This window comes from Buceros rhinoceros, unplaced genomic scaffold, assembly GCF_000710305.1.
Source record: "Buceros rhinoceros silvestris isolate BGI_N320 unplaced genomic scaffold, ASM71030v1 scaffold23066, whole genome shotgun sequence".
Classification (NCBI taxonomy): Eukaryota; Metazoa; Chordata; class Aves; order Bucerotiformes; family Bucerotidae; genus Buceros; species Buceros rhinoceros.
The window spans coordinates 11,797-38,814 of record NW_010416130.1 but is presented as its reverse complement, the minus strand read 5'-3'; the positions used below and the strand labels follow the sequence as shown (position 1 = coordinate 38,814).

The window sequence follows — 27,018 nt, the reverse complement described above, 5'->3', positions numbered from 1 at the left end:
ATAAACCCTGCAGAGAAGGCAAATATCCCCACGGCAAACGCAGCGACCTTGCGTAGGAAATACTCATTGTCATCCCTCCTACCAAAAGAAGGGGAGTATCTTTCCTTTTGGGCTTCACCCCCCCTCGCCAAACCCCAACACATTCTTGATAGAAAAGAGGAAGAGAACTGGATGCAGCATGTGTTGTGGAAGACAGAGCAACCCTGCCGAGATCTCCTGTGTGATTCCTAACTCCCCCCAAGCCTCTGCTCCAGCACGTCCCCCTTGCCCTCGCTCAGCAGGCGCGTGAAGCTGCGGAGCAGATGATCGTGTTTGATAACTCTGTCACCAAGACAGGTTCCCATGAGGAGGGCTGCTCTGTGATGGGGTCTGAGCCTGGAGGCAAGGGTGGCTGCTGCTCAGCAGTGCCCTCGCCAGCCAGGACACAGTCCTGCCCGTCCGAAACAGGGTGGGCAGAGCAGCAGTGGTGTCGCAGAGTCTGTTGACCATGCCAGTGGAAGTAGGGTGACAGTCATGGCCAGGGGCTACCCGGGGCGTCTCCTCAGGAGCAGCAAGAGGTGGGGCTGGAGGCGAGGCTGGAAACAAGGCTAAAGCACATGTTGAGGGCCCAGGGCTGGGCACAGGCGTTGCGGGCTCAGACAAGATCGGGGTGCCCAGGCCCGCGCTGAAATGGAGTTCCAGGAGCAGTGGAGGACACACGGGTGGTGTCCCGGACAAGGCTGCCTGGTGCATTCCTGGCCTGGAGTCCCCAGGAAATCTCTTCTGGTAGGTGAAGGCTACCCAAGGCTCTCCTTGGAAGTAAGCCCAGAGCAGACAGGCTCTGCCTGATGTGAGGTTTGACCCGTCATCTCCACTTCTCGTCCTGCTGTTCCCTTCCTTGAAAGCGGATGGGAAGGTGTGTTTGCCCAGCCCAGCTGTCCAGGGGAAGGCAGCGAAGTTCGGAGGAGGCCTTCTTCTCAGCTTGACGTAAGTGGTGTGCGGTCGCAAACCCCAAGTAACGACTCGGATCACTGCTGAGATAAATGTGGGACTTTGTGAGATGGAAATACGCCCTTTCACTGCAGCCAGCTCCTTACTACTGTGAAATATTGGTGGTGTAAGTCAGGTGAAACGTGGCCGTAGACTATGCCCCTATGCTAACAATTTACCAGGACTTCTCCGCGTCCTTTCTTACTCTCTCAAATCTTCATCAGTGAGGGTTCAACTGGGAACACTCGTGTACATCAGACACAGAACACCCTGTAAGACGTTGCCAGACATTGTTTCTTTAGGTGCTTCTGTGAGGTACCGCAGAACCCAGCACTGCCTTTGAAGAGTTCCAGAAACACAGCTCCGAGCGTTCAAGGTGGATCTGAGCAGGTCCTAATCCCAGAGAAACCCTTATAGTACTGCCAGCGTGGATGTGAAAACAGGCTACTCCGAGAAACCGCTTCAAAATCATTTTACCTCCCTTTTGCAAGTGCTCTTAGTGCCTGGCATGTGTCTGAGATAACATCCCTCTGGACTATGTTCAAGCACAGATCTGTAGCTCCATTCTAGCTTGCTTTGAGACTTGGTTAACCAGGAGTCGTTTTCTTTCTGCAGTTTAAGTCCTCGTTGATGTACCCTAATGGGCCGTTGTAGCCAGCCCAGTATATTTGAAGTCATGTAGCTCTCCCACGGTGGGGACTGGCACAGTGGTGTGTTGAATATAGGGGTTTGCCTCTTATGGCAACAAGCTGAATCAGTGCAAGGCACCGTGATGCTGCTAAACGTGTGTCCACATTGAAACCACCACTACTAGGCTGGCTTAAAGTCCTGCATTCTTGACCTGGCCTAAAACCTAAAGATATACTGAGACCTGTAAGTACAGTCATCTCATAGACTGTACCATGAGGATCCAGTGCTCTTTCAGATGCTCCAGGAACTCAGAGCCTCTTAGGCTCTGATCATTTGTGGCCATTGAAGACCCCGGCAGCCAGTTTCCCTGATATACCAAATTCCAGCTCAGCTCTTCTTATTCTGCCTCCCTAAATGCCCCTTGGAAGTTCAGCTGGGCATGTTTTCTCCCCCCACTCTCAATTCTGTTGTGGGGATGTGCTGCCGTGTCAGACTGCTGCCACGCTGAGCTCGGAAGGCAGCAGCGTTTCTGCAGCGGTCAGGGAGAAGTGCCTGCGTGGGAAAGGACTTCACTGAACGAGCAAGGGCTGAGACGGGACACCCCACCTCTGCCCCAGCGAAGGTGTCAATGTGCCGGCCGCTGTTTTTAAGCAAAGGTTGGTGAAGTGTGGCTGCTCCTGCCGGTTGTCTCAGGGTGATGACTGCTCTGCTGAAGCGTGGACAATAGATGGGCTGAAGCCGAGGGGTTCACAGTCTGTAAGCGCAGAGGCCGCGGCTTTATGCCTGCCAGGACCGAGGGCTGAGGGGAAGGGGCTGTGGCTCCTCGAAATGGTAGCGGTGCGGATGCAGGGATGCCTGTGTACGGTGCGTGAGATCCGTGATGCCTTCACAGATCAGAAGTGGGTCTGCAAAATGGCATAAACCCTGGATGCCCTGTTCAACAGAGCCGGGAATAGACACACCAATGCCACCGTGTCTCTCGTCTCTCTCTGTTGGCCCAAGGGTAGTTTTTTCCAGTGCGGAGGTGAACAGGTTCCCACTTTGTTAGGGAGGTGAGCCCAGACAGGCTGGCGCCAGCAAGGAGCAGTCTCTTCTGGGGCTGTGAATGTGCTGCTGCTTCTTCTGTGTCCGCTTTGCTGTCACTTCTGTTGCTTTGCCCTTCTCGTTGCAGTGTGAATCAGGCCTGTCTTGCCTACTGTAACCGAATATGGCCAGGGTAATGCTATCGCCTGTCTTTGTCCGCGTGCTTATCTCCTAACCAAGCATTAACACACTCCAGAGGTTCCAGCTCTTTGCCGCAGCTCTCAAATGGCAGCACTCTGCTTTGCTTCTGTTTACTACCTGTAAGCTCCCTAAAACACTTTCCACCAACAGTAGTGACCCTCCGAGAGCTGTTTGCAGAGAGGTCATCAGCCGTTCTCCTGATTGGGACTAAATACCTCCAAGGAGGTGTCCAGTAAACACCAGGGCTCCCAGCATTGCTGATCACTGGTGCTGAGGTTGCTGTATCTCTCTGGAGTTCAAAAAAGTGTTTCTTGTCTCTTTGACAAGACACAAACCAGGCCTGCCGTACAACGACCTTCCGAGTCGCTGTGGTGTCCGTGCCTGCACAGCTACACCCGTAACGTCACCGCCTTCCTAGAACAGCAAGGAGACTGACGAAGGTGCAGGTTATGTGCTGCCGTGAATGTCACCGTAGCAGAGGTATTTTTTCACATACCTTGTAATGGCCATGTGGGATGACAGTGCATTTACTTTACAAGGTTTTGTGGCAAGGTCTTGCCAGCATATAATACCCACAGGATAGTAGATGTACCTCGAGCTGTTCCAGGAACTCAAGCTAATCAGAATAGCCATGAAACTTCTGCTGTTTTTTCTCCCGTGATGTAATTGCCAAGGTGCTTCTTGTGCTAGCTGCAGTGGGAGAGCACAGGGTGTCCGAAAGAAGCCGTTGACTTCAGCGGGCTTCTCACGGGGGGTTACTGCATCTCGCAAATGAGACCATTTGTAGTTTTCTCGGCTCCCTGAAAAAAGCCCTGGTTTACACTGAGAAGAACTTGCTGCCTGGACATTATCATCTTAATTTTCTGCCCTTCCCATCCTTCAGGTAACGAGCAGAGATCCTGACCATTTCCTAAATTGCGTGGGAGTGATTTTCCCCGCTCTAAGCTATTGCTGCTGGCGACCTTGCTCAGGCTCTCTCTTCCCAGTGCTCTGTTAAAGTCCATTTCCCAGGGGAGTGTCCATTTGCTTCAGTTCCTTCTCCCACATTTTGAAATGTGGGGCGTTTTGAAAACACCCCGGGGCATCATCTCAGATTATCCCAGGTTACCAGCGTGTCAGATGTCTGGCTTCCTTTCTGGGAAGTTTTGCTGGAAAGAACCGAGTAAAAAACCTGGCCCAAGTCAGTTAGTGAGCTTTTCGTTTTCAAACCGAGTCCGCCCAGCACTTCCAAGCCACCAAAGAGTTCGACTGCTTGTTTAACATTGCTTTAAACGTGGACTTTTGGGTGTAACGTACGCTCTTCTGAACTGTGCTCATCTCTGAGAATGTCCTGTCCCACTGCTGAAGTTGTGTCTGTCTATCTGTCTCTTCAGAATGACTCCTGGGGGAAGCAGTATTCCTATGCGCTGTTCAAGGCCATGAGTCACATGCTCTGCATTGGGTACGGGCAGCAGGCGCCCGTTGGCATGTCAGATGTGTGGCTCACTATGCTGAGCATGATTGTCGGTGCCACCTGCTATGCCATGTTCATCGGCCATGCCACAGCCCTAATCCAGTCTCTGGACTCCTCGCGGCGCCAGTACCAGGAGAAGGTAAGGACTGGGCTTGCAACCAATACGTGACCCAGGGGTGGTTTACTGGAGCGCTGTCTGGAGGGAGCCAGGGCTGTCAGTGACCCGTGTGAGAGGCCAAACTGTGGTGTCTGTGTCACCACAGCGGTTTGTCGGTAATTCATATCCGTCCGTTCACTCAAACACACCCTCAGGAGGAAATAGATGCGAAGTCAGATGAATAACAGTCACGCAAGTGGGTGATTGTTGTTGTCTCTGACGGGTTTAGATCAACATTATCAGTGTCACTGGTATCTAAAAGCCAGTTTTTCCTTTCCGTGATCTTGTTTCAAATCCCGAGTGAATGTTCCAGAATATGCAGCTTTTGTTTAGCAAGTACCTTCTTTAAAAGTATCAAGATGATTCACTTCAGTGCTCTTGAGTGAAACTGCATAACACACCCCCCCAGCCCAGATCAAAGCTCCGGAGCTCCGCTCAGCTCCCCCAGGTAGCTGTCGAGTTCCCTGCACAGTGGTCGCGTTGCGTGATGGAGGGCACAGGCAGAAATGACACAACTGATTGGGTTGCTGCTGCAGTGGTGGGTTTGAGGCGCTGCTACGAATCTGTGAGAAGGTCGAAGGGCAAACAGGGTCTGCCACTGCGATTCAGCTGGTGAGGGGAAACTCACCCACTTTCTGTGCCCTCGGGATGTCGCTGTCATAGAATCATAGAATCATCTGGTTGGAAGAGACCTTTAAGATCATCGAGTCCAACTGTACCCCCTGCACTGCCAGGGTCCCTAAACCATGTCCCTCAGCACCACATCCACACGGTTTTTAAACGCTTCCAGGGATGGGGACTCCACCACCTCCCTGGGCAGCTTGTTCCAGTGCCCAACAACCCTTTCTGTAAATAAATTCTTCCTGATATCCAACCTAGATCTCCCCTGGTGTAACTTAAGGCCATTGCCTCTCATCCTTTCATTCTTAATATGGCAGAAGAGACCGACCCCCACCTCCCTACAACTTCCTGTCCATAACAACCTTTCATTATCTAAGGCAAAGGGGCTGCTGGTGCGATGATACTTGTCCCTTTAGGACGTGGACAAGGCAAAACTTCTGCCTTCCCCTGCTGGTTGAAGCGGTAGACCTGTCTTCCCCAAAGCAGGAGAGCTGGCGGAGGAGTGACCTGGTACAGCGGGGAGCAGAGCCCTGGGCTGTGCTGCGGCGGGGGAGGGACAACAAGGGCGGTTCGTTACTTTACAGCAGAAAGCGAGGAGGTGTTATGGTCGGGGTCTTCTGGATACATTTGATCTGAAGATTAAGAGGGGGAAGACTTGTTTGCCACCTGGTTTTGACCCCATGAGGCGCAGTTCCGTTCGGTGAAAGGGTGACTGCTGTTCGAGCGGGTCAACGATGGCTGGTGTGCACAGGCAAGGTGAATTCCAAGTTCAGGGGGGAGGTGGGAGAAAGGATTTGTCAAATAGCCTAGGAGCAGGTGTGAGACACGGGGATTATGACACAGCACCGCGGAAAGAGAGCGGGGCAGAGAGTGACAGCAGAGAAGACCAGAGGCTGAACAGTGCTTGGAGGACAGGGAAGATCTCCAACGGCAGCTAGAGCTAAAGGACGGAAAAAGCCCAGGAGAAGAAGTGTGGAGGACTGGGATGCAACCAGAGCACCGGGCTTTGCATGGAGTTTTACCACTGCGTTACAGGCTGGCTGGGCTCACTCTAAATGAGACTGAGGCATGCCAAAGAGGACACTGCAGCACCGGGAGCGCAGGCTGATCAAATCTGTGTCTGCAGAGATTTATTCAAATGTGTTTGAAGTAGCGTAGAAGTCAAGGACTGATTTGCAAATCCAACCACCTGGTCAACACGACCCCAGCCAAGTTTCCACCTCAGGACTAAGCACTACGGCTTTTTTCTCAAGCCAGGTCTGAAGATAAGGGGAGAACTTGACCCTGGCAGCTGGATTCCAGTCAGCGCACAGGGAAATCACTCACCAGTGAACCAGCAGGGACTGTGGTGGGAGTGACAGTAGTGTGGAAATGTCAAAGCCTCATTAGGATGTGGAGATGTGAATGAGAGGGTTAACAGATGAGGAGAAAAGCTTTGTGACAAAAGCAGCGAGAAGAGGATTTAACAAAGGGTGTGTTTCGTGTGTAGTGCCTATAGCAGGTTCATTTCCCACGGCAGTCTCCTGGGATTAAAGCCTCAGGGACTGAGGGTGTTAATTTTCCTCCTGCAAATGGGACAAATAATGGCCTAAAAACAAATATGTATTTACATTCTGCATTCCTTAGCCCTTCAAATAGCCATGATTAAAATGAGGCTGCTTCGTGATTTGCATCTCTGCAACTCAATTTAGTTCAATCCCTGTGGGACAACGTGTCTGTTGAAGCATATTATAAGCAAAGAATCTCCACGCGTTTGGAGGTCGATTGGTGGAGGCAGACGGGCAGTTCAGAGACTGCTGAGAACACCTTCGGGCTGCAGGCAGGGCTCTGCCTCTCGCCTCCGCCGAGGCTTCACCGCTGTGCAGGGAGTAGCCGAAGAAGGAGGAGAGCGTGGGGAGGGGGAGGAAGAGCAGGGCTGGCGCGGGGAGAGGGCAGGAGCCTGTAGCGAGTGGCGGGGCTGACGGGCTTGGCTTCGTGCAGCCTTTAGGACGAGGTTCAGCGGGGAGGTTGGGGGGAGGTTTCCTGGTGTCTAGATCTCTGCCAAACCAGCTTGTTCTTCGCTTGTACAAACAGGGCTTTTGAGAAGAGGAGTAAAAGCCAAGATGTGCTGTCTGTTGGCTTCAGTAGCAAGCTTGTCTCGTTCTGGATTGGATTCACTGAACGCTGGGACAGCCGGTCCCCGTCCTCTTGACATCTCCTCCTGCAGCCTCTGCCTTCATGCTGTGCTGGTCTCTGAGAAGCAGGGAGGCTGCAGAGGATCAGTGGAAGCATGGAGAATTTGGAGAGGGAAGTTAGCACCCTCCCAGACAGTCCTGCTGAGGTTTCTGAGTCCAAGTGGAGAGTCCCACGTGGCACGGAGCACCCGCTCAGGCACTGGAAGTGGCCTCGCCGTCGCGTACGTCTGGCTCTCTGCCTCCCTTGAAAAGTGCTGAATCAGAGCAGCCGTTCAGATCTGGCGCTCTGAAGTGACTGTTTGATTTCCAGTCCCAGGGGCAAAGTTAGAAGGGACCTGTCTGTCCAGTCTTGCATTGCAGAGCTGTTATGTCCTAAATTACTTGCCCATGGTCACAGAGAGAGTCAGTGGCAGGATCGGGAGCTAACTCTTACCTCTTAATCGCAATCTGGTGTCTAACTCCAAAGTATCTTTGCACCCAAGACTGGTGTCTCTTTCCTGCTTGTTAGAGAGTGTTATTACAAGCCCGTCCTGAATGATTCTGATAGAAAAATTTCCCAAAGTCGTGTTGTGCAGTTACATATTGCAACTCAACTGGTCTGACAGCTTTGACCAAAGCGAGGAAGCCTCACGCACCCCTTCTCACCCAGTGCTCCCGCCACTATTCTCAGCTGTGCAGCACGTTTGGTACTTCTCAGACCTTTACTGAGCTGATGTCTTCCTTCTGGGTTGGTTTTCTGCCAGAGCAGGGGGTTGAATTAGCTTTCTGGAAAGGCAGCAAGTGCCAGAGCTGGTGCAGGGTGCTGGTGGAGGAGGTCCGTAAGCAAGAACAGAGGCACAAAGCCCTTTTCAGCTATTCATAGACCAGCTCAAGCCTTAACATGTAAGTTCATCACTGACTGCAAAATTACCCCACAACCTACAGTAACTGTGGCTCACAAGAGTGGAAGAGTGTTTCCCGCCCAGGGGATGAATAAACTGGACCGAGTATGCAAGTTATTTTCCATTTTGCAGGTTCCCCTATTAATTGCTTTCTGTAATCCTAAAGCTCGGCTGGATTAATATTTATGCCAAGTCACCACGCGCACACACTCATCCTCCCCAGCAGACTCTGTAACCTTGAGGCTTCTGGGAGCAGTGATTATGCTGCTTACTGCAGCCACGCTCCTCCGAACAAAGCAGGGAGAGACGCTGGGCGTTCCTCTCCCATCCCAGCAGGATGGAGGCAGTGCTGGGCATCCTGCAGAGAGACTCAGCTCTCCTGTGTTATCGTCTCAGGGCCATATGGAAGAATGACTGCTGAGGGGTAGGAATTGCTGCTGTCAGCACTGGAGAGGCCAGTAGAGCCGTAATCTCTCCTTCCAGAGCCTCACCGCTCCTCAGGATCTATCTGCCACACTGGCATTCTCTCAAGCTCTCTGCTCTCCACATTCAGTCCCCTGCTCCTCCTCCTCCCTGAACAGTCTATCCAGTGCCTCTTGTTCCTAAAATGCATATTGAAGCTAGGTGGATACTCGCGCACTCACTTGTTATCGTTCTCAAGAAGCACCTGCTGCAGCACAGTGGCAAGGGGGCAAGCAGGGAACGCTCTAAGAGAACCACTTTATAAATCCTGCAGAAGCTCTGATGACATCAGTCCTGTCTCCATTGCAGGACAAAGCAGATGTTAGACTGGTGTTTGTTAGAGAGGAGGTGAGACACCGCCGCTGTGCCCGCCTGCTGCAACGAGGGCTGAGGATCTGTCCTCTGGCCTCACCCGGTCCCTGCTCTTTCTTGCAGACCAGGAGTGTAGAGCCTTATTAAGGAGCGATCTGTTTTTCTTTCAGGTACATAGTTAAACTTCGGAACTCACGGCTACAGGGTGCTGCAGAGGTCCCAAGCTCGATCAGCCTCGGAATATTCAGGCAGATTCACATAGGGAGAATCTTTCGGGTGTTATTGAATGCTAAGACGCAGATACACGCCCTGGCAGTGGGTTTCCTTAATCTGCCTTTGTCAGAAAAAGCAGGAGGGTATTGCTGTACCGGATTGCTATGGGCCTCTTTCATTCCTTCATTCTTTCTTCTTTTCCTCAAAGCACCTGAACCCGTCAGAGACACCTCAGCCTGACCCGTCACAGCCGTTTCTGTGCTTTTAGGCCATCGTGCTGCGCAGTTTGGTGTTCTGAACTGCCTCCAAAGGATCAGTGCAGAGATCCTCCCTGGGGTCCTGCATGCAGTGTAATCACATTAGCCTGGCAACATGCCCTCGCTGATTAGCCCCCCTCCACCCCTCCTTTAAGCAGAGCTAATTAACCCAAGCGCAGCACCGTACCGAAGCTGTATTAATTCTCGTGGCTCCAGGGTTGGCTTAGCCAGAGCTACTGTGGGGACGACACAGCACAGATACACGAGGATAACTAGTGTCAACCGCTGTGTCAGTGTGGAGTGGGGCAGAGACTGCCATGACTCCCACACCCACTCTGCCACCAAGCTGCCCGATGAGAAATTTAGTATTCATGACCAGTCTGGTCAGGATGATTGGTCACCAGGGTCTGTAGGTTCTCAGGCGGCATTGCCGGAGTTCAGAGGTGTTGTGCAGAGGTCTCCTCCTGAGCTAACATCTCGGTTCTGGATGTCAGGAGAGCTGCAAAGCTCCTGTGCTCTTCTGGTAGTGTGGTAAAGGAGAGGGTAGGGAGTGCGCAGCACTCCAGAAATCAAAGGTGTCTGGGAAATTTAATCAAATGCAAAATTTAATCAAATTTCCTCACTCGAAAAGGTTTGGAGAACCTTGCCGCATCCTTTTACGACCGTCGTAGCTGTGTATTACCTCAATCTGTTAGGAGGTGGCCTGAGAACTGCTATGACCCGTGTTACTGGCAATCGAAGCGTTTGGGGTTGGTATCAAGGCTTCTAAATGATGCACTTTATTGGCTGTGTCTAGAAGCAAGAGCTTCTGACGTGCTGGGGTGTCTCAGCATGCCTCTGGGTCACTCTTCCTGTCATCAGAAACGGGGCTTCCTGGCTGGTTTGCAGTCCAGAGTCAGCCAGCAAAAGCAGCAAGGTTAGATGCAGCTTAAGTTAACAGGAGGGGTCCAGCTTCCTCCCCCGACGTATTAAAGACAGGCAGGAACAGCGAAGGGTCCCCCACGCCCGCATCGATCTGTTCTTTGAGCACCGGCAGTGGAGGCTTGCTCTGCGCAGGACATCTGTGCACACGCCAGCGCGGCCCGTGTTGTCGCGGGAAGGAAAGTGCTCTTGCCTCAGCAGTTCGTCCTATCCCAGCATGGGATTTCAAACTTCATTATCGGTTTTGAAATTCGTTTTGCCACTTGAGCTGTAAATAAATAAATAAATGCCTCAAACCGCGCAGCGCTGAGCCTCCCCACTGAGCTGCCTCTCCTGGCAAAAGGCAGCTCCCAGCGACACCTATTTCAAATTGCACACACTCGCTCTTCTTCCCTTTCCCCCACCCGCGACCTTCGTCTGGTGGCAGATTTTATCTCTTCTCTCTCTTCCTGCAATTGGGACGGAAGGAATGTAGATCTCTTTTTACTCATCACACCTCCAAATACGTGGATCCAGTGACACGGCCTGACATCTCCCAAATATCCTGTGATACCAGTTCCATGCTGCTTAATAAAAGATTTATTGTCCAGGTGCAGAAGTTCCCTGAGGTGGGCTGTGGACTTAGGCTAGGATGTGACCTCTTGAACCCAGCAAGGCGTCCTGTTCAGGTGCCTTGCCCAGGCCGGAGCTACTCGCAGGAAACAAGCTGCTCCTGTAGCCATGACGTGCAGATTTTTACATAACACATTGCACCACCTTCCCGTCTTGGCTTCCACAAAGGATCTGTTTTGTATTCAGAAGCAGGGCAAGGAAATAATCGAGTCTTTTCAGCCGGTGATTTATTGCTGTCAGAGAGAGGAGGATTCATGGTAGAGATGCAGGGCATGGGAGGAGTTAAAAATATTTAGTTCCCTTTGGACTGAGAGTGTTCTAAGCTTTGGTAGGAGGTGAGGGAAGTGGTGAGACTACTAAGGAAAGTGGCCAGTTGGAGAAGGAAAAATACTCAGCTAAAGGGTTTCCTTTTGATATATTAATAACTCCTTCAAGGGCTTGTTCGAGGCAAAACAGACTTACGAGCATGAGTTAGGATTTAAGTGGCCTCGATTGTCTTCAGAGAGATTTAAATCATTCCTAAATGAGTCTTTTTGGTTGAACTCATAGAGAGGCCACTAATCTGCCGGAGCGGCTCTGAGCACAGGTCAGCCTGAGGACATGGAGACGAGCCAGAAGATTGAGCAGAGAAGCCCCAGGCGGCAAAAAGGAGCCACCTCATAGGGGTGTCAGCTCCAGGGGGCATGAAGTGGCTTTAGAGAGTGCCAGAACTGTGCCGTACCGGGGCCTCCGTTAAAAAAGGAAGACTGGTTGTCCACCCATGAGATGGTGGTTTCCACTCCCTTCATCTCCCTCACTCACAAGCAGCCCCCAGCCCGGCACCGCCTGGCGCAGCGTGCTGTCAGTCCCTCCAGAACTTCAGCTCCCCAAACCACAAAGTGCGGCGTTCATTGCCGGTTCCCTGCCCAGCTCCCCACGGGGAGGTGGTGACTCGCTTGACTTTGATCGTGCTGTAGCAATCATGAATATTTACAGGCAGCTCCGCTGCTGCTAGCCACAGACAAAGAGCTCTGGAAATGCCAGGAAACCCGAGTGTCCCTTCAGCCACCTTGGCTTCTTAGAGTAATTCCTCCTCTCTGGGTGCAGATCAAGCGGTTAGCATGCAAGGCAGAGCCAGCACAGGCTGTACTGGGAGCAGAGTGACACTGGTGTGTGCAGGGGAGGTCTGGAATGAGCAGAAGTTCGGTGATTAGGCTCTTCAGCACAAGCCGCAGTAAAGGGGCATTCAGGGACAGATTTGTCGGGGAGAAGGGGGGAAGGAGGGATGACAAAGGGGGAGCCCGGTCCTTTTGTCAGCAGTGCGTAGGATGGCACACGCTCAGGGTTGTGTTCTGCTCTGTGAACCGGTGGGAGGGAGCGTGACCACTGCAATGTAACGTACACACCTTGTCCCTGCAGCGCCTTCGAGACAAGAAAACCCACTGACAGCCTTGTGCCCTTGAGGAAGTGTCATTTATTCATAGAAAGCACCGTTCATCCCCAAACACTGCGCTGGCACCCGTCAGCACGTGCCCTTGAGTTCCCTCTAAGTGACTGGGTGGAAATGCAAATCACTGGGTGAAAACAGGGCCAGGTTCAGATGGCACAAGTGCACAGGGCAACAGAGACCAGCGAAAGGTGAAGAAAATCACTTAAGAAAATCCTGCCCTAGGCAGGAAAGAAAAGGTGCCATCACAGCGGGGCAGACAAGACCAGGGAGGGGAGGAAAAGCAGCTTCAGCTGAGTGACGCCGCTTGCTGTGACGGCGTGTGTCCTGCCACGGGCGGCGGCTGCGGACATCCCGGGCAGAGCCGTGTTCTGCTGGTGCAGTGGGTTCCGCCTCTTGACCTCCAGGTGCCGCATGTCACTGACCATTTGCACACCCTGGCTCCCACTCTGCGTGTGCCGGGGAAAAACCTCCTGCCGAGGGCACGTCGTAGCTCCCTTGCTCTCGTTCTGCACGGGTGTGGACAGCCTTTGCTCAGCAGCCTTTGCCGCCAGTCGGTTCTCAGCCGAGCACTCCTCACTCACCTCCGCTCCCAGCTCCCGCGGGGGCTGCAGGGCAGAACAGGCGCCGGGGCTGCTCAGTGCCCGGGAGGGAGGAGTTGTCTCCACGATGTAGAGAAGTTTAAAGGTTAAAACAGTCATTTGGGGACTGTAACGAAGATGGCTGCAAACACCCCGTGTGTCAGATGGTTACTGTCTCCTGCACGAGATTTATCTGCCTGGGCCCGGCTTGTCATGACTGAAGCAGGTAGGGGCACGGTCTAGTGTGTGCTTGTCCGTGAGTGGGCACCGTTTGTTGCATGTCCTGGTAACTCCTCCTCTTCCTCTCTCCCCTGCGCAGTACAAACAAGTGGAACAGTATATGTCCTTCCACAAGCTCCCTGCAGACATGCGCCAGCGCATCCACGATTACTATGAGCACCGTTACCAGGGGAAGATGTTTGATGAGGAGAGCATCCTGGGAGAGCTGAGCGAGCCCCTCCGAGAGGTAAGGAGGGGGCACTGAACAGGCAGTGCCTGGTCCTGCCTTTGGCAGCTGTGGAGCTCCTGGTGCACGTTGTCCCGTCCCAGTGCTTTGCAGAGGCCGCCGTCAGGTGGTGGGAGTGGTGGGAGTCCAGCTTTCCCACTGGCACTGGCTGTGTGTCTGCTCTACTGCCATGCCCAGCAGAGATGGCACATCCGGAGAGGCCGCCTTCCCTAGCTGAAGCCTAGCAATATAGTTTCTCCCTAGTTTGTGCCTCCAAAACATTACCTACAAGCACTAGAAGCGGTATTCCTTCTGTCTTCCTCCCCTGAGTATCGTCCCTCCATAGGAGGGAGAACAGCTGAGGATCTACCAGCTGCATTTTACATCTAGCTCTGCCGAAGACTCAAAGGGCAGCAAAGACCCCCCGTGAGGAGGAGACAGATGCTTCCCCAGCCCGCTTGCCTCCCGCTCCAGTCATCCAGATGCTCCTTCCTTGCTTGGCTGGGGAATGTTGTTCTGAGGTGACCTACTTGGTATCACTGTCTGCCGCTTTGTGAGCCTGAGCTGACATGGCACAGAACAGCTCCTGTGCAGCGGAAAGTGCTGTCATACCCTCGGAGTGACACCAAGGCGCAGCAGGAGGCACAGCCCCTGTCTGCCGGATGACAGCTGAACAGCTGAGTTGGGTTTTCTTCTCCTGAGGTCAGAGACCCAGCCCGGGCCCCAGTGGCTGGTGGGCACCTCTCCCTCCCCTCTCGTGATCCGTCCCCATCTGCCCAGGTTAATTCTTTCTCTGAGCACCTTGGCACATTCGTGTTTAATACCTCAGTGACAAGCAAGGGCAAGAGGACGCAGGGCTGCCAAGGTGAGTTAGGACGTTTTCCCGGAGAGGAGCCCTGGGCTTTCTCACTCACACAGTGTTCCACCGGTGCTGTGCAGTCCAGGGATCCCTGCGGGAAGAGGTACACTGTGTGCTGGGGAGGTTGGGGATAGCGTCCCTGCTTGGAGGGAAGGCGTATTGATGAAAGCAGCGAAGCGTGGTGTTAAGCTGTCAGCTCCAGCTCGCACTGCTGCGTGCTCTAAGCATCCAGAATCTCTTCCAGCCCACAGTGGGGGAGCCCAACTAAGGGAACGGCTTCTTTTTTTGCCACTTTGTAATGTACAGGTCAAGTGGAGGATCTTCACAGGTTATTAGATGTTGACTAAACATATGTGTGTGTCTTTTCTGCTCCCTGTCCCCTCTTTCTCCACCGCCCACCCCCCTGTCTCTCTTGTGCATTACATCGTGGTCAGGAAATCATAAACTTCAACTGCCGGAAGCTGGTTGCCTCCATGCCACTCTTCGCCAACGCAGATCCCAACTTTGTGACATCCATGTTGACCAAGTTGCGCTTCGAGGTTTTTCAGCCGGGGGATTACATTATCCGGGAGGGCACCATCGGCAAGAAGATGTACTTCATCCAGCACGGGGTGGTGAGCGTCCTCACCAAGGGCAACAAGGAGACCAAGCTGGCAGATGGCTCCTACTTTGGAGGTGCGTGTTAGCCAGACTCCCTTACGCAGCAACACCCACCGCTATGGCTCATACGCTCCTTAGCTTGTCCTGCACGCACAGGGATGGCAGCGTGTGGAACCGAAACCCCAGGCACCGCCTCCTCCACCCTCCATCTCTGTTCACCTCACCTGTCTTGCAGCGTCCCACCCAGTCAGTTGTGCAGTGGGAGGTGACCGGGACTCGTGGGCAGTGCAGGAGTCTAGATATTAAATAATAACAGAACGGAGAAGGGAAACTTAGCCCTTGTAGGTTCATTTCTTTTTGCCCCAAGCAAACTGACAGAAGCTGAGAGCCTAAAGGGAAAAAATGGAGCGTTCTCAGTTCTCCAAGTACATTTATAGTGTGGCCTAGTCCTGCTGTCCGGCATCTATCATACAAGGTGCTGTATAAATAGAGTGGAAAAAGCGTAGTCCATCATCTCCCCAGCCTGTGGGTCAGGAAGATGTCAGGAAGGTCAGCAGGCGGGCACCACGTACAAGCAGCGGGGCTCTGGAACAGCGACACCAGCGTGAGGTCAGAAGAGACTGTGGGAGCTTTGATGAGTAACACAGAGACACTGCTCCTGTCAAGAGGCCTCGCTGACAGGCCTCTGCTAGATGCATGTTTCAGTACAAGCACTGAACGCACCGCAGTCATTGCTTGAGGAAACCTGCCTTCTCTTCCCTTCTGTAAGGCCTTTTCCCTATTAAAAGTCTCCCGTGCTCCGAGTTTCTGTGAAAGCCCCTGTCCTCGCCTCCCCGGGTTACAAGGACTTGCTGTGCTCCTGGCCAGCTGGGTCAGTGTGCTGGGGTCTGGCGTCAGGGTACCCTGACTCTGACAAATCTGATCAGAATTGCTCCTGATCCTCGGTGTGTTTTAGGCAGCACCCACACACCCGCTCACACACACGCCGGGGTCTCATAAGCCAAGGTTTCTTGCAAAAGCAGCCTAGTAACTCTCTTACAACTCGTAGTACTGCTCTAGCAGTGCTTCGGGGTAGCCCCCGAGGGTGGTGCTGATGGAGTGACACCCAGCGCAGAGCACAGAGAGGGGTGCTGTCAGTCCTTCGGTCACCCTGTCTGACTCCTGGTGCCTGTCTTAGCTGCCCCTGCTCTGTGTGTCATCGGGGAAAAGCAGGACTCGGGAGCTCCCTGCTGAGTGTTCAAGGAGTGTCTGTGCCCGAGTCGGGCGTTTGTGGTAGAGTCAAGGGCTTTCTGTTCTGTACGCAGCTGAGCATCCTCCCAGGAGAAGGTGACTGCAGGGTAAATACACCAGGAGTTAGTAGGGGCCCCTAACTTGGCTTTTCCTGGCAATCTGTAACCTGCAAAAAGCTTTGATGAGACGAATGTCCCGGCTGTGGGGATCGAATTTACTACCAGGCATCAAAGCCACAGGTCAGTACAGAGCCTTTACTACAAACCTAGAGAGAGAATTAGCAGTAATGAGAGCACGGCTTGACCCACTGCTCCCAGAGCCCATGAGGAGCTGGAGGAAGGCAGCTTCTCCAGTCTGAAGGCACAAATGGTGTCTTAGATAATCCACCATGAGAGAACTTGTCTGGCTAATTAGATCAGCAGAATCCCTGAGGTGCAGTAGTGTGCCGCAGCTGCCACCACTGAGCCCTGGGGTATTTCTCAGCGTTACTGGATATGCAGAATATTCCCACCAGGAGTGTTTTCAGTGGGACAGGAGGCCAAGTCCAGCTCAAGAGGAGACGAGGCTGGCAGGCAGGAGTGTCTGTGGGTGGCAGCGCCAGGCTTTGTGCCGCAGGGGCGATAGTGTCTGTCCCCGTGTTCTCAGGCTGGGTCTTTCATTCCAGAGATCTGCCTGCTGACCCGTGGCCGGCGCACAGCCAGCGTGAGAGCTGACACCTACTGTCGGCTCTACTCCCTCTCGGTGGACAACTTCAACGAGGTGCTGGAAGAGTATCCCATGATGCGGCGAGCTTTTGAAACTGTGGCTCTTGACAGGCTGGACAGAATTGGTGAGTAGATGGTGTGAGGGTCTCCTTCCCACGACCTGCTTCCCTGGCAGCCCGTCTCCAGGCTTGGTCCGTCGTTCCTTTGCTGGAGTTGTGATCTGCAGGAGGTGCCAGCCTGACTTCAGCTCCGACAAGGAGCCCGTTCACAATCGGTTAACTCCACATCCTTCTTTCTCTTTCTCTCTGACACACACTTTTCTACCAGCTCCTGCTTCCATTCGTTTCCAAGAGATCTTTTCGAAGAGCTGAGATCTGCGGTCTGAGGCCATCAGGGCCGTGCTGGTGAACTCGCTAGATTTTGGAGTTTTGCTCAGACTGTGTAAACACACCCATGAGAAATCCCTAACCTTCCACAGCCCAAAGTAAGCACAATTAACCAAAGATCATTAGAGCTCACAGTGGCCCATCCCGGGATGCTCTCCTGTCCCGGGGGAGCCATGACCTGTGCTGCAGACACCCTTGTCTGTCTGGAGAAGAGCAGGATAACATTCCTTGGTCACAACCAGAGGCGTTTAACACAGAGAGATTAAGTGACTTACGCAAGGTCATGCCAGAAGTCTTTGCAGAGCTGAGGCCCGAGCATTTCAGAGCCCCAGTCTAACTTCTTGAGCTTCTTATTATACATCTCTTAAAACTACATGCATTTTCATTGCTTTTCAGACCCAAAAAGGTCAGTGCAGGTCTGAGCACAATGCAGAAGGCGAGGAGGATAATGGGGTGAGGCGGGTAGGGAATAAGCTGGCATCCCAGCAAGGGGTGAAGCGCCGCAGGGGCTTTTCATGCCAGGAACATTGTATTCTGTGCATTTCATTACCTGCTGCAAACCAGAACGTGTGACCCCCGAGGAAAAGGTTATGAGCTAAATATATAGACTTTGGCAGAGGCCACACTAATGAGGCCCGAGTGAAGCGGCGATAGTCCTGTCACTTGGGTTATTTAAATGTGACCGTAGAAACCACTAAGAAACTGTAATGTCAGGTGCAACCGGGGATGGGCCAGCGTGGCTCTGTCTCTGATTCCTCAGTTGCGGAGGTCAGTGCTGCTCGGGTTGCTAGCCTGATGCTCTCTGGGACGGCGCATACGGGAGGGCAGGGTGTGCTGCGCCTTTCATCTTTTGCTCTGCGTGCTGCTGCACGTGTAACTAAAATCTGTGGAAAATTCTGCACCGGCAGAAAGGACCTCACATGCTCCTTGCCCTAAGAAACTCTCCCTTCACAGACAATTGCGAAATGTCAACATAAGGTCAGAAGGTGTAGGAACTTTTTGTTATTCCAGAGCAACTGGAATAACAGGCCCTTCGGTGCAGAGCTCTGGCGTTGTGCTCCCCTCCTTTTGCCATTCTGCTGACCTGAGACAACATCAGACCCTGTGCCGGGCAGAGACCTTCAGATTACTTCAAGATTATCGCGTTCTGCTGAGACTCTCTCTCAAGGCAGAGGGATTATTCTAGAGGACTGAAGTTAAGGAACAGCCATTCGTAAAAGCCGGATGAGAACAGCAGCAGGACTGTGGTTTTGGATCCTGTAATGTTCCGATCAGGATCTGTACACAAGATGGAAGCAAAGGGGAGCCCCTTTCCAAGTCAGTGGCAAATCACCCTTCTACCCAGATGACAACATGCCTCACTGAGTGCATGAAATGATTCAGAGGGCTCTGTCACTGTTCTGGTACCAGGATAAGACCCATCCAGTGTGCTGGGAGAAATCCTGAGAGCAGTGAGAAAAATCTCAGCCAGCCAGTCACAGTGACTGGAGAGATGTTTACAGAATTTCCTGCTATATGGAGGGTTTTCAAAGCATGGTCTAAGCTTGTCTGCGGAGCAGGGAGACAGGATGGGAGCGTCCAAGTCCTCCCTCCTCGAAGCAACAGGAGCAGGACTGGTCGCGGTGTGATGAGGCAGAACGAATGTGGTTTGAAAGCCTGTGACCGGGCAGAGGGGAACTGTGCGCCCCCACTGCTGCCTGCTGGTAGATGGGCAGTGCAGCAGCACGAAGGGCACGACCCCCCGAGGGAGCTGTCAGCTGCACCCACCCCTCGGCAAAGAGCCTGTCGATGCACCCTTTGAACCGCTGGTGTTACTGGGAATTGATACTGGCATCCTGCCTGCACCCAGCCTGGCTGGGGGAGCAGCTTCCCAGGGGTTTTGTGCTTGCAGAGCTCTTTAAAGACTGGAAGGGCTCAGTCTCCATGAATCGACTATGGCTGGGTTTCACCGAAGATTTGTGTCTCTGCTTAACTCTGCTCCCCGGTGACTGCAGACCTGAAAGATCTCCTCGACTTGCAGGATGTGACACGCAGGCTCAGGGCCTGAAGGCTGAGACTCAAGGAAATCAGGCTGATCACTGATAAGCGATGATTTTATCAGTGATTAAGTCTCCCTCTTTTTCTCATTCTTGACCAAGCGGTAAAATTCTTTGTGGTATTTGTGTGTTGAAATGATTTGTTCATTTCTCCAGCGAGTAATTCTTTGAGAAGCATTTGTGAATCGCCCCAGTTTGTGAGGCATCGGTTACGTAAGTCGCATCATTCTGTTCCTGACGGGCTTTAAACTGGCTTTCAGTGACCGTTGAAGCTTAAAATTAGATTTTCACAAGTATTTGCACTTGTAAAACACAACCGCTCAAACATTCATTGAATATAAATACAATACAGGTCATGAATATGGTCGAATCAAAATCCACTGAGGCATTCAACAAATATTGGGGGACAATTACTTTCTATTCTTCCTTGTGCTACACAAAATAACAATAAACTTCCGTCATAAGGTCGCTTACCACCCGTGACGAGGTCCCTGGTGAGACCTGAGAGCATACTTGAAGCCAGAGGAAGTTATTTTTTCATTTTCATCGATGGCTTTTTTGACTGGGCGCCCTATTTGCCAGCTTCCGCCATTGAAATCTTGTCGGTGTGCAACCCCGCTCGTCGGGGTCATGGCTAATGCCCTGGGATTTGCTGCTCGGAGGAAGGGCTGGCCCCTGGTAGGCCAGGTGAACTGCGGATGAGAATATCCAGTGTCCGCGCCGAGCCGCGCCGCACACTCCCTCCGTCCTTGCCGTGCCTTTGCTCTGTGCCTCAGTTCCTCATCTCTTCCACAGGGAAAACAGCGCTTGCAAAGGTTGAGCTTGGTCTCGGAACGCTTCTTAGCTGCCCACTCCCTTGTGGCATGAGCTGTGCAAGATCATCGGAAGAAATGAAATGGCCCGAGAAGTGTCTCAATACACCAGTGTGTGCTCAGCATCAGTTTTGCCCCGTATCTACATCGCAGTCCCTGATCTGCTTGCTGTACGCAGGTGGATAATCCCCACAGAGGCGCGCACGTGAGGTGAGCGAGCAGATTTGGTCATCGGCAGAATTCAAGCACCACTGTGTGCATTCCTCTGGCTCAGAATCCTCTCCCATCATTTCCAGCGCTACAATGGGGACATCTGGGTCTGACTTTTGAAGCTAGCCAAGACAAAAAGGCACTTAGGGTGTGATTCTTCATCTCAGAGGGTAGCCAAGAGGACGCGCACCCTGGAAATTCTGTGTAGCACCGATACGCAGGGTAGGAGCAGGGGCTTAAGCACGAACTGAATATTGGAATTTCTTTTTATTTAGAAGTGAAGGCCCCAACTCAAGAGTATTTTCGCCCAGGTTACCGAATTCCTTTTATAATTAAAGCCACGTCCGCAGCTCTTTGCTGTCAAAATAAAACACCTGCTCAGATAACATTTTACCGTTCCAGCTTCTTTAAAAAGAATTTCAACCCCCCCGTTTCAGTACGTGAAGTAGGACCTGCTTACCACCCCCACCTCTAGGCTCAGGGAACTTTTCCTGCCTTGAAGACAGTCCAGCAGCAATCTGCAACCAGCCCACACTGCAGAGCACACGAGTGACAAGCAACCAGTGCCAGAATGGCCCGAGTCTTCCAGAGCCCGTCCCTGTCACAGCTGTCAGCTCCAGCGGGGCGCTGAGCGCTGCGTGCGGGAGCTTTGGCTCCAGCCACAAACATTTCTGCCACTTGAGAAGGAGAAGGCAGCTCTTTGGCTTCGGTCTCGAGCGAGCAGTAACAGCCAGGACACCACACTTCCGGCAGCGCAGGGCGCTCCACAGTTCCACGGTTCTTACAGCTGCTCATGGATATTCACGGTTTGCTCTAGATAGCTGCACATACTCAATTCTTTACTGCCAAGCTGTGTGTGATGGGCTTATGCCCATGTGAAGCGGGGGAAGGAAGAGCTTAATTTATCGTAAGTTTTATTTAACCGTCACGAGATTCATCAGGTAGCATCATTCACCCTGTTTCATTTGACCTACAGCGATTTGGCCCAGTTAGAGGTTGTGTTCTGTCTGTTAAAAGAGAGGAGAATCCCATTTTAGTGAGAGAGAAATGAAACTGCAGCGAAACCTTCCAACCCATATAGTCCCAGCACAGAAGAGTTGCCCCGAGGCGCAGAGGCAGCCGTGGCAACCTGCCAGCTACAGGGTAGGTCCAGGGTTCCTTTGCCGCAGGTGCCAGTTGCTGTATTACCCTTCTGGGGACGACTGAGCTACCCCGGGGGAGCAGCTCGGGACACGGGGCGGGAGGGGGCACGGAGCCCTTCGCTGCGAGCCGAGAGCCGAGCCGGCTGGTTCCTGACTCCTACCCAGCGCTATGAACAAGAAGCGGCGAAAACCCGAGAGAAGTAACCACGTGGCAGGGGGTAGCGCCTCTGACAGCAGGCCGGGGCATCAGCCAGCCTGATAAAGTGAGATTATTTCAAAAGCGTGCAGATTCAGAAAGCAATTTAAGTGACCTGAATTCTTAAACTGCAGCCAGTGGGCTCGGGCAGAGCTGCGCAGCGGAGTGAACAGCCAGTCACAGCTCATTTCCCCTGTGCCTGGGCAGAGTTTGAACAACAGAAGGCTAATTCTGGTTATTTGATGGAAGAATTATTGTTGAGTGCTGGCTCCTTTTATGAAATCACATGAGCCTTTCTTCCCATTCTTTCGCGTGCTGCCTACGGTGTGGGGAAATCTGACTTTGCAGTTCCTTATTAAGGGAGCAACATCTGTTTGCTTAGTTTCCATAATTTTACAGACCCCACTCCACTCCAAAGCACCAGCAGCTTTGCTGGGAACATCTTTTAGGCTCTAAATGCCAATTCTTTCCCCCCTGTAACTAGCCTGCTGTTTCAGAGAGAAAAATAGGGAGTTTTTAGAGCCTGGATTGCTCCAGTGATGATTATTTATTTTTGCTTGACTATGGGGGGAAAATCATATTGTGTTAGGAGCTGTACAAAGAAAACAAAGAAGTCAGTTGTGCCCTGGAGACCTTGTAGTCTTCAGCCTTGTAACTGACCGTTCGGGGGCACATCGCGGCCAGGCGGCTGCTCAGGAGCCGTCCAGTCCTCCCTGCAGCAGGTTGTCGCTCCCCAGTTGCCTTGCGGAACTCCCGGGCAGCTTCTCTCCCCTCTGTAGAAGGTGAGAGTGGGGAGCTGGCCCGTGAGGTGGTTGCAGACGGCTCCTCCACCCGCTCCGTGGCACCTCAGTAAATTTGTGTTGTGCTTTTGGGTTTAGGAGAACTGCTTGGGTGGGTTGTTTATCTTAGTCCCTTGGGCTCGGCTCAGCAATTCCCTTCAGGTGGGATAAACACCTCAGAAGCTCTGCACAGAACCCCACGCTTCTCTGATGAGACCGGAGGGGAAACAGGAGTCCCTCTCCCTTTCTCCTAATGAAGATTCTCGCTGGCTTAGCAGGAACACAGGACTCTTACCGCGGTTCACCGAGTGAAGCTGTGAGCTGCAGAACATCATTTCAATTAAGGTCACAAAGAGCCAAACTAATCAGGCTTTCGCTCCTCTGGTTGCTGTCTTTTCTGCTCTCCTTTGTGAGGCGGGTGCTGTGACAATAAAGCCAGAGCAGGAAAAATTATTTTGAAACTGAAGCCATGTCATAAATAAGATGAGGAGAAATAATTCCAGAACCACCGACTCAAGTAAACTTGCTCCTTCTGTTGGCTTGTGATTCCTGCAGGACCGTAGCCAGGAAAATGTTGGTCCTGCCAGCGCTCTGCCCTGTGCCTGTTCCCGTCTGGTGCCGGCTGGAAGGAGGTCTTTCTCCAGAAGCAACTAATAAGACTTATATTGGTGTGTGGAAACATCATGTAAATGATGCAATTAATTAGAATGGTGGAACCAATTAATTTGTCAGTTTGCTCACCAATTACCATTTGGAAAAGTGAATTGAAAAATTCCTCCCCCCTTCAGTAACAGAAAGAACAATTTCAGTATTTTTTAGAATGTTCTGGAGCAGGAATTCGAGACTTTCTTGGCCAAACAGAAAAGAAAACTTGGATCTAATGAAACAGTTGATACATTTGAGCTGGGCTCAGGAAAAGCGTAAATGTAATTTCAAAGGAAAACTGAAATGTCCTGTTTTAAAAACTACAAAAAAAACCAAAACCAAACAAGGTGTGTGCAGGAACCGGTTTATGCATTTGACCCAAATTTCAGGAGCTTTGACCAGACCATTTTCGAGTAACTAGTGTGTCTGTTTGGGAAGCGTTAGCATATTCTCCAGTCAGTGCTCTGCCAAGGGAACCGGCCTGCTGCCGAGCTCTCGCTGTGCTTTCGAGAGCTGCGGTTACGAAAACATCGGTCCCCTCAGCTCACCAGTGCAGCTCTGGGGAGCACCGCGCGGGGTGCTCGCTGGAATTGAGGGCGGCAGCGGAAATTGCTGGCCATTCCAGCACAGACCGGCAAATCAAAAGCCGAATCCCGGTGACGTGGAATGAAAGGAGTGAGGTGAGGTGTAATGATGGAGACACCGAGCAGCTGCCGGTATCGAGCTTGTTGGAAAGCTGCGCTAGCAACATCTGCTGTTTCTCCGTCTTCTACCCCCGGCCGTTCCTCCTCAGCCCAGTTTTTGTGACAGCCTGACACCCAGAAAGCAGAGGGGGTGCAGCGGTGCTTTGGCCTGCCCGCTCTGAACTCAGCACGTCGTCTCCCGTCCACAGCCTGTCCTTGCGGTTTGAAGACAGCTACAGGTGCCCCATGCTGGGATTTGTACCTTCCTCTGCAGAAAGAGGACCGTTACAAACCTGCAGTGCGAGTGAGTCCCTCTTTCCTCAAGTGTGCTGCTGGATCCTCTCTTCCCTGCCAGGTTTATCCGGGGAGGCTGCTCCTTCTCCCCAGACTCGGAGCAGCTGTATTTCTCTTTCCATTGAAGCAGCTCTTTGTGGTCGAATTGGTTTAGATCGTGTTGGTGATTCTAGCAGACCCCAGGTGGGAAGCACTGTGTGGCTGTGTCCGCAGCGTGATCCCCTGCGCCACGCGCTCCCTGTCACTGTACGTTCACTGCAGAACTGTGCTCAGGCTTAAAGGCGATGTTCAGGCTCCCTCTGGGGTGCCTGGCTGCGGGAGCAGCAGGTAGAACCAGGACCTGGCTGTTCAGGGGACAATTCCAGTCTATTGCAGGCCAGTATACAACAAAACAGGCATTATATACCCGCCCTGCACACACAGTTCCAGGGCAGACGAGCTCTCCGGCCCCTGCAAGGGCATCGGCAGCTCAGAACACTCTTTGCCTTCAGGACTGTGTCCTGCCAGGACCGGTGGTTTTCTCCGAGGTGAGAAAAGAAAGGCCAGTTCATCTGCTTTACTGCTTTTTTGGAAGGAGTTATTAGCAGGAGGTAAATCACAAAAGCATGAAGCATCCCTTACAGCAGCCACGTCCGAACACACCAGCTGCAGCTCCAGGGTCAAAGCTCTGTCGTTATTTGAGCGGGTTGGTTTGACGGTGCGGGTCAGCCCGCTGTAGATTTACCCGCTCTGAACCATCGCCCGGCACTACCGCAGAGCGCAGCCCTTACCCGCTCTGAACCATCGCCCGGCACTACCGCAGAGCGCAGCCCTTACCCGCTCTGAACCATCGCCCGGCACTACCGCAGAGCGCAGCCCTTACCCGCTCTGAACCATCGCCCGGCACTACCGCAGAGCGCAGCCCTTACCCGCTCTGAACCATCGCCCGGCACTACCGCAGAGCGCAGCCCTTACCCGCTCTGAACCATCGCCCGGCACTACCGCAGAGCGCAGCCCTTACCCGCTCGGAACCATCGCCCGGCACTACCGCAGAGCGCAGCCCTTACCCGCTCTGAACCATCGCCCGGCACTACCGCAGAGCGCTCCGTCGCTAGAGCCACACCTCATCCTTTGTAAAGAGATAAATGCTTGATTTTCAGAACTACAGCAGTGGAAGACCCCTCGGTGTTCTTCCAGTGCTGAACCACAGTTGCTGTTAGATCGCTCCTTCTTTCTGTGGGCTCGTCCAAAACCACAGTATCTCACGAGTCCTTCGGAACTGGAAGGAATGTTTCTTCCCAGCTCCCTTTGTCTGTGCAGTTCCCTGTAAACCCATGTCAAATCACCTCTTCTCTGACAGAGCTGAATTCATTGTACTGAACTCACTGCTCTTTTCCAAGCCTGATTCTCGTGGGTATTTTCTGTACCCAATCATGCTCTGCAGCTGGGCGCTGGGACAGAAACATCATCCTGGAAACTACCAGCCGACCAGTTTGAACTGGAATGCTCTGTGGGACAAGGTAAACACCGTACTGTGGTCTTAGTCCGTAACACCAACAGCTGACTTATCCCGAAAGTGTGGAGACAAGTTCAAAGGACAAGCCCTCGTTTGCAGCACACTCATAGACATAAGCTGTGCTGCCACCCTTTAATTCCTAAAGCGTGATGGATTTGGGGGTTAAAATAGAGAGAAAGACTCTCTGCCACATCCAGGCCTCCATTCTGTACCGGCTCTGCCTCGTGCTCTGTAAATCCAGAGCATCTGGCAGGATGTGTCTGTCTGCCCTGCTCCTGTGCTGGAGCCGGCGGGTTCAGGGACAGGAACCGGCCGAAATGACCCTGGGATCAGAGAGAGGTTTGCTAAAGGGTGCAGGGCCAAAGGGTCTGTTTGGTTCCGGAGTTAATACAGCTTTGGAGCTGATCCAGACCAGCTGGTGCCTCATCTAGAGGTGACCCTTCTACCCTCACCCCTGAGCTTCCTCTCCAAAGCGAGCTGGGCACGGACACGCGGCCAGGATGCCAAGCGTGCACACGCGTGACATGGGCAGGCGCAGCCCGGATGAGGCTGAACCCCTCCAACCCCAACAGCTCAGTGAACGGGAGTGAAAGGGAAGCCCACCTCTGAGAACAGAGGTACGGACGCCATGGCGCAGGGAGCCTGCCCCCATCCCCGGTTGCTCCTGGGAGAAGGGGTTGGTGCTCTGCAGAAAGGGCGTCCCTGGCAGCAGCCTGTCCCCCTGCCTTGATCGCTGGTGTCCTTCCTCCCCGGCGAGCGCATCCCCTCGGTAGCAGGTGTGCTCTCAGGCCACGCAAACTCATCACGCCACATTCTCCAGCCCGTTGAAACGGCAAAGCACTGAGCTTGTATTTTGCTGCAGGCGAGAAAGGCCAGCTGGAACATGACGTCTGCTGGCCTGCAGCTTCCCTGAGGCGGGGGCCAGAAGAGCACGGCCAAGTAAGATGGTAGCTGCATGTCTGAGGCCTCTTGCTTGGACCAGCTGAGCTTTTACAGCATGAAAAGTCCTTCTGTCCCTCGTTCATAAATTGCCTTTCAACTAAAACCACGTATTTGACTCCAGAGAGTGAACAAGTTGCCCGAGCCAAGACTCAGGAGACTTCACTGAACTTACAGTTCTGAGGTTTTCCTTCACACACCTCAAAAAAATTGCAGCCTTTGGATTTATTCTCTTTTTCTAGTGGAAATCCAGGTTACGAGGGGCAAAACGGGAATCCCCCAGATTCATAAGCTTTGCTGCCGTCCTTTCCAAATGTGGCTTTACCGTCTAACTGAAAAGGTGTGTCCTGTCAGGCATGTTTTAATGGGATCTTGAGGTTTCTTGGTCATACCAGGAAAGTGGAATGTGTGACGTTTGTCACCTTGTTGCTGGAGCACAGAGACTGGTGGAAGAGAGATAGTGGTTAGGAGGAAGGTCTGCCCAGAAGGTTTGACGTATCAGAATGACTCTTTCTTTCTTCACTTTCTCAACAGGCAAGAAAAATTCCATTCTGCTGCATAAAGTCCAGCATGACCTCAATTCAGGTGTTTTCAACTACCAGGAGAATGAGATCATCCAGCAGATAGTGCAGCACGACAGAGAGATGGCACACTGCGCCCACAACGTCCA

The 27,018-nt window shown here is 52.7% G+C and overlaps 1 protein-coding gene across 1 annotated transcript in view; it reads left to right on the top strand.

The window, feature by feature from the left end:
• The window catches only part of HCN3 (hyperpolarization activated cyclic nucleotide-gated potassium channel 3), a gene marked incomplete at its 5' end in the record, with an annotated part of 32,039 nt that overhangs the window by 3,339 nt on the left and 1,682 nt on the right, over positions 1-27,018 (top strand). Inside the window, 5 exons of the mRNA XM_010137707.1 lie at positions 4,197-4,415; positions 13,213-13,359; positions 14,632-14,872; positions 16,692-16,856; positions 26,883-27,013. Coding sequence (XP_010136009.1) covers positions 4,197-4,415; positions 13,213-13,359; positions 14,632-14,872; positions 16,692-16,856; positions 26,883-27,013 — 903 coding nt within the window. The remainder of the gene's footprint in view (positions 1-4,196; positions 4,416-13,212; positions 13,360-14,631; positions 14,873-16,691; positions 16,857-26,882; positions 27,014-27,018) is intronic.